Source organism: Galeopterus variegatus, unplaced genomic scaffold (assembly GCF_000696425.1).
Source record: "Galeopterus variegatus unplaced genomic scaffold, G_variegatus-3.0.2 Scaffold1358, whole genome shotgun sequence".
Taxonomy (NCBI): Eukaryota; Metazoa; Chordata; class Mammalia; order Dermoptera; family Cynocephalidae; genus Galeopterus; species Galeopterus variegatus.
The window spans coordinates 67896-73884 of NW_007727469.1; the positions used below are offsets into that span (position 1 = coordinate 67896).

Sequence of the window (5989 nt, forward strand, 5' to 3'; positions counted from 1 at the left end):
TCCGGTGCGGGTGTGACACTGAGGGTTGCGATCCGTTGCCGGTCACGAAAAAAGACAAAAAAAAAAAGGGAAAAAAAAAAAAATATATATATATATAATGTCTCAGGTGATCCTGTGATAACAATCTTATAAGTTAGGAATTGTTACTACCACTTTAGAAATGTGAACATTAAGTTTTGAGGAAATTGAGTAACTTGTCCCAGGTCACATAGCAAAAGAGTTGTAACGTGCTATTGGAACCCAAGTCTCTGATTCCAAACTAATATACTAACCACTGAATATGCTGCCAGTTTTTAAAAGCTGTCCTTTCCCTCTGAGAACGATGGGTACAATCGTATTCTCAGGTGAAAAGTACTAGCATTTCAAGCTGGTGACTTTTGCATTTATTTTGCCAAGGCTACCTATGTGTTCCCAACCCCTTTATGAAGTCCCTGGAAGCAACCACAGGAGTAACAGCCTTTAAATTTGTGCCTTCAGGCTGGCCAGTTAGCTCAGTTGGTTAGAGCACAGTGTTGTAACACTAAGGTCAAGAGTTTGGATCCCCATACTGGACAGCTCAAAAAAAAAAGAAGAAGAAAAAGAAAATTTTGTGACTTAGAGAAAATTATCATGGATAATTTTGCTTGTTATGAACCATCTTCTAGTTGCCCTCAAGTTGCTTCTTATCTGTTTATTGACTAATGTTTCATTTAATGAGTATCTTTCAAGGAATTATTAAATAGTTTTTTGATATGAAGCAAAAATTTGTTTGGCAAACATTTAGATTATATTGGGGATTGATTGCTAAGAAAAAATAAATAAATAAAGGTATTCTTTTATTGAGTTGACCCCAAATCAAATACCTTTGCAAAAAAGATGAATTTTAGTAGTGCTGCCTTTAGTTGGCTCAGTTGGAAATAAGATATCATATGCTTTAAAGAGTGATTCCACTCTCCACTGAGGTTTTCATTAATTTTAAACACATTCAGTTAGATATCAACAAAATATCTTTTTCTTTCTTAGCGCCAGTGCTTGGGACTTCTAAGTCGCTTTGGTGGCTCTGACAGACTGCGTCAGTTTAAATTTCAAGATGATAATGTGGAGGGAGATAGAGTAAACAAGAAAGATGAGATTGAACTGGCTATGCAGCAGGTAAGAGGGGTGAGAGTCAAGTGACTATTCTGTAAGGCTTTTATGTTTTTGGAAATTTTTGATAAAAATAACAGATTGAGTAATTTTACAAATTGATTTATAACCTTGTTCTCCTTCAAATCTACATATCCATGATATTCGGGCATTTGGGGGGCTAATATTTTTGTTACTGCTGTTCTTCCATTGTAGATTTGTGCCAATGTAATGGAATATTGCCAGTCACTCATGTTACAGAGTTCCCCTACCTTTCAGTATACCGTGTGTCTCTTCACCCCTAGTCTTTCAGAAACCATCAATCGAGATGGACCTCGGCAAGGTGAGCCTACTTTTTTCTTTTATATCTGCAGAGTTCTCAAAAAGGTCTTCACCCAATAAAGGGTAAGCTCTGTCTATGTCCATCAGCCAAATATTTTTATTCTCCTAAGGTCTCCAGCCTGATTACATGTTTGTACTGGATTACAGCGGCAAGGTGAGCCTACTTTTTTCTTTTATATCTGCAGAGTTCTCAAAAAGGTCTTCACCCAGTAAAGGGTAAGCTCTGTCTATGTCCATCAGCCAAATATTTTTATTCTCCTAAGGTCTCCAGCCTGATTACATGTTTGTACTGGATTACAATAGCTCCTACCCACTTGTTTTCTGAACTATCCATGGAATTTAAAAGTAGTCCTGGGTTGGTTCGAATGGTAGTTTATATGTCCTTAAATTCTGGGACATACCTTGTCTTAAAACAGGTCATTGGAAATTCATATAAAATCCTTTTAATAAGTGGAACATTGTTTTATATCATCAACTCTATTAGATACCCAAGCTCCAGTGGTTCCCTGTTGGCGTGTGCCTGGCTTAGGCATTATTGTCTACCTGCTGAAACAAAGTGCCAGTGATTTCTTCAGTTATTACGACAGTCATCGGCGGAGTGTTAACAAGCTACGGAATGTAGAGCAACTTCCCCCAGATGAGATAAAAGAGGTATGAATCTTATAAGGAGCATTGGGGCCTTGAGAAGTCATTGCTTTTACTAATATGGGCCAGGGTACTGGTCTCACACTTGTGAGTAAAGATGATTTATGCATGTGACTAACGGAATTAGAATGATTTTTCTGTGTGACTTGAAGAAGGGTCTCTTATGTAAGCACAAACCTCATAAGCATAGAAACTCTTGGCTGAAAAACAGTGAAGTAGCATCTGTTCAGGAAAGTAGAAAGGCAGTTGGCCTTCGAAGAAAGCGTTTTGGGTAGTTTATACTCTAAAATCTGTGCTGAGAAACTTGGGTTTCTATTGTAGATATTTTTTCAGTAGAACTTAGGTAAGTGTCTCTGTGCCTACAGCATCTTCAATATCTGTTTAGTGAGTTTTTCAAACAAATGGGTAGTTTGACTTGACTGCCTTCTCTCCATGACCCAGAATCATTCCCTTGTACTTACTGAGCTAAAGATGTTGAATTAGTAGGCTTGCTCCCTAAGTAGCTTGCCTTCTTTTCCATTTGGCATAGCTGAACTGTAAGGCTTCTCTTGGCCAGTTCCTAAGATGTTGCTGAAGCATCCTTGTGTCCTTTGGCAGCCTGGATGTTGGGCCATTTTGCCAATCCTAGTTTGCACCAGGCTTCCTGAAAAATTTCATGTCACTCTTAGGAGTAGTCAAAGCCTTCTCCTTCTCCTGATAATCATAGGAAACATTTATTCTTTATGATATGCCAGTCCCTGAGATACATGTTTTACCTGATTACATGAGGCAGGTGTTGTTGCTACTCCCATTCTTCAGGCAAGGAAACTGAGGCACTGAAGGCTTGAATGACTTTCCCAGAGGCACATAGCTAGCAGGAACAGGGGGAGGCAGGCAGGAGTTATTGATTGGGTTCAGGTAATGCCTGAAATTGTGTGGTTTACATCTGGCAGTCCTTCCTCCCTTCCTAATGTGTAGCTTATCGGTGATGCTAGTACTCGCAAGAGGCACTGCATCATCATCATAAAGCATGTGGCATTCCACCAGCCCTACCGCAGTATGCCTTCTGTCAAACGCCCCTGTGTTTTGTGTACGCCAAAATGAGAAGTGATCAGGGAGGCTTTGGTTGATGATCGTATGTTATGCTGTAGAAGTCTACATTTTCTTCAGAAGATAACCTGACAGTTGTTAGATCTACTGCTTGAAAATCCTGCTGTTTTGTTTTAATGTGACAAGAAATTTAGGGTTGGTGGGCCCATCACAGATTGAAAATGTCTATCTGTTTCAGGGACAGACTTTTTGAAAAGGCAGCAGCACAACATTCATTTGTGAATTCGACTGCTTCCTTGCCTCTCATTTTTTAAAATTACTAGCTTCTTAACTAGATGATAGATTTTGTCTGCCAGGATGTTTAAATTTGAGTGTTTTTTTTTTTTTTTTTTGTCTTTTGTCTTTTTCCGTGTCTGGCAACGGATCGCAACCCTCAGTGTTGCCCCCGTACCGGACTGGAGACCGGCAACGGGATTGCAACCCTCGGTGTTGCTCCCGTGCCTCGCTCAGCCAGTGGGATCCGGTCTGTATGTGGGATCCGAACCCTTGGGCGGGAGCGCCTCCGCGCTTCCCAAGCGGCGCACTATCCAGTGCGCCACCGGGCTGTCCCATTGTTTGTAAATTCTAATCCTAATTCCATTTGTTTCATAAAATCTTTCAATATCCTACTCATCCAACTGAATGGCACATGCACTGAATGGATATCTAATACATTGAAAGGTAGACTCAATATTTAAAACCTCTGTGACATGCTGCATTGGTGGCCTATAGCTAATCATTGTCATCCATTTGTGACAGAGATGTCTTCACCAGGTACTAGGTAGGTCAGTTATCTATTGCTCAAATAATGGTAAGTAAAAAAAATCATCATTAAATTTCATGACATACAACAATATGCATTTATTTAGCTGACATAACTTTGGAAATTGGCTAATCTGGGATGAACTCAGCTGGGTGGCCCTACTGATCTTGTCTGGGCACATTTATATATTTCTAAGGATAACCCATTTGGCTTGGTCCAGTTGAGGAAACTTGTTTGGGATGTCTTTGCTGCACATGACTCTCATTTTCCTTGTGGAACCAGTGAGCCAACCCAAGCACAGTCTTATCACAGCAATGGGAGGGAGTCAAAAACCTAATCTGCAAGTACTTTTCAAGTCTCTTCTTTTATTGTGTGTGTCAATTGGCCAAAGATGGTCACTTGGCCAAACCCAGATGTGGACCAAAGAAGGGGTAAGAATGACCACCCAATATGAAGCCAAAGGAAGTCACCTGGGTGGGTAAAACCAATCTTAGTGGATAAAGGAAATGTGCTTTCCCCATGGAAGTGAGGGCATAGGAATCAATATTTCTGAAAAAAATTCTACATTATCACACTTGGTTACTTTATATACTTCTTGTTTAACACTCACTGGGTTTTAAATTCCTCTAAAACCTGGTAAAAACCTAGGTACCTAATCTCATTCATTCATCTATACCCAAAAGGAAATTTTAGCTGTAGTTAAACTAGTCTACAGATTGTGCTTAGATTTACATATTATTGTCTCTCCTCAAGAAACCCCCCCCCTTATCAAAATTACCCTCAATTATCCTACAATTAACTTAATGTTCAGATTATGTGTCATCTGTTAGTAAAGGGAAAGCATATGGAATTAATGCATTGAACACTGGGTCAGGCATTCTGCTACGGGCTTTGCCTATGTTCTTTCATCTAATCTTCACAATATCCTGGTAACTTGGGCATTATTTTCCAGACGAGAAAACTGAGATTCAGAAAGTGTATAACTTGTTAAGATCAAATAATTTATAAATGACAGAGAGAAAACTCAAGCCAAATTCTGATTCCAACGTTCATGCTCTTTCCATGCCTCCACAAAACGAGTCAAATAGGATTTCATCTTCTGAGAACCCTTACTGGTTATTGCTTGTAATGTTAATTTGATGATTAAACATCAAATTGCTTTTAACTCATCCCTTGGAACCCTGTCATATCGCTACATGTATTCTTACANAGCACCGCCGCGCTTCCCAAGCGGCGCACTATCCAGTGTGCCACCGGGCCGGCCCAAATTTGAGTGTTTTTCACAGCATTTACCATAGTGACCTGTTCATAGTAGATTTTGATTACATTTTTGTTACAACTTATGTCGTTCTAATACTATATTTGTTTCTTTTTCTTAGTTGTGTCAATCTGTGATGCCTGCTGGCGTTGATAAAATCTCCACTGCCCAGAAATATGTTCTAGCTCGACGTCGTTTGGTGAAGTTGATCAATAATCGCGCTAAACTGCTTTCCCTTTGTTCTTGTATCCTTTATGAAATCATAGACTTAAATGGTGACCTTTAAATGTAGGCACTGTTTACTTATTTTCATGTTACTTGGGTACGAAAACCAGATGGAAGGGGACATGTTGTTTATTTTTTTCCCCAGTAAATGCCTGATATATTTCCAAATTTTAATTTTTTTCTACCTTTTAGAGTTAATACTGATAATATATACAGACACTTTCCATTCGGGCAGGAGGTAAGACACAAGGCTGCTGTCACAGCACTGCATGATTCCCACCTCCTTCTCAGCATACCTTGCTGCTTTCTCTGGAGGTACGTGCTGTGGAACTCTACCTCTGATTGTTAGGTTGAGCTTGTGGCTGCATCCTTAAGTGAGTGCAGTCTCTCCTTTTTCTCCTTCTCAGAAACTGATTTGTAAAAAATATGTGATGACGTTATTTTCCTTTCATCTGAGCTCTCATATATAGTTATCATAGAGACCTGCCTGTTTATTCTTTGGCGCCATCTGGAGTACTACTATTTACACTGCACACCCACAGATTCTCAAGATTCCTTATTTGCTTCCAGAACCTTATTTAAAA

The 5989-nt window shown here is 39.5% G+C and overlaps 1 protein-coding gene across 1 annotated transcript in view; it reads left to right on the top strand.

Moving 5' to 3' along the window:
• Positions 1-5989, top strand: part of NUP205 (nucleoporin 205kDa) — a 73338-nt gene that overhangs the window by 64302 nt on the left and 3047 nt on the right. The window contains exons 33-37 of the mRNA XM_008576459.1: positions 1003-1131; positions 1321-1447; positions 1931-2097; positions 5302-5425; positions 5876-5989. Coding sequence (XP_008574681.1) covers positions 1003-1131; positions 1321-1447; positions 1931-2097; positions 5302-5425; positions 5876-5989 — 661 coding nt within the window. The remainder of the gene's footprint in view (positions 1-1002; positions 1132-1320; positions 1448-1930; positions 2098-5301; positions 5426-5875) is intronic.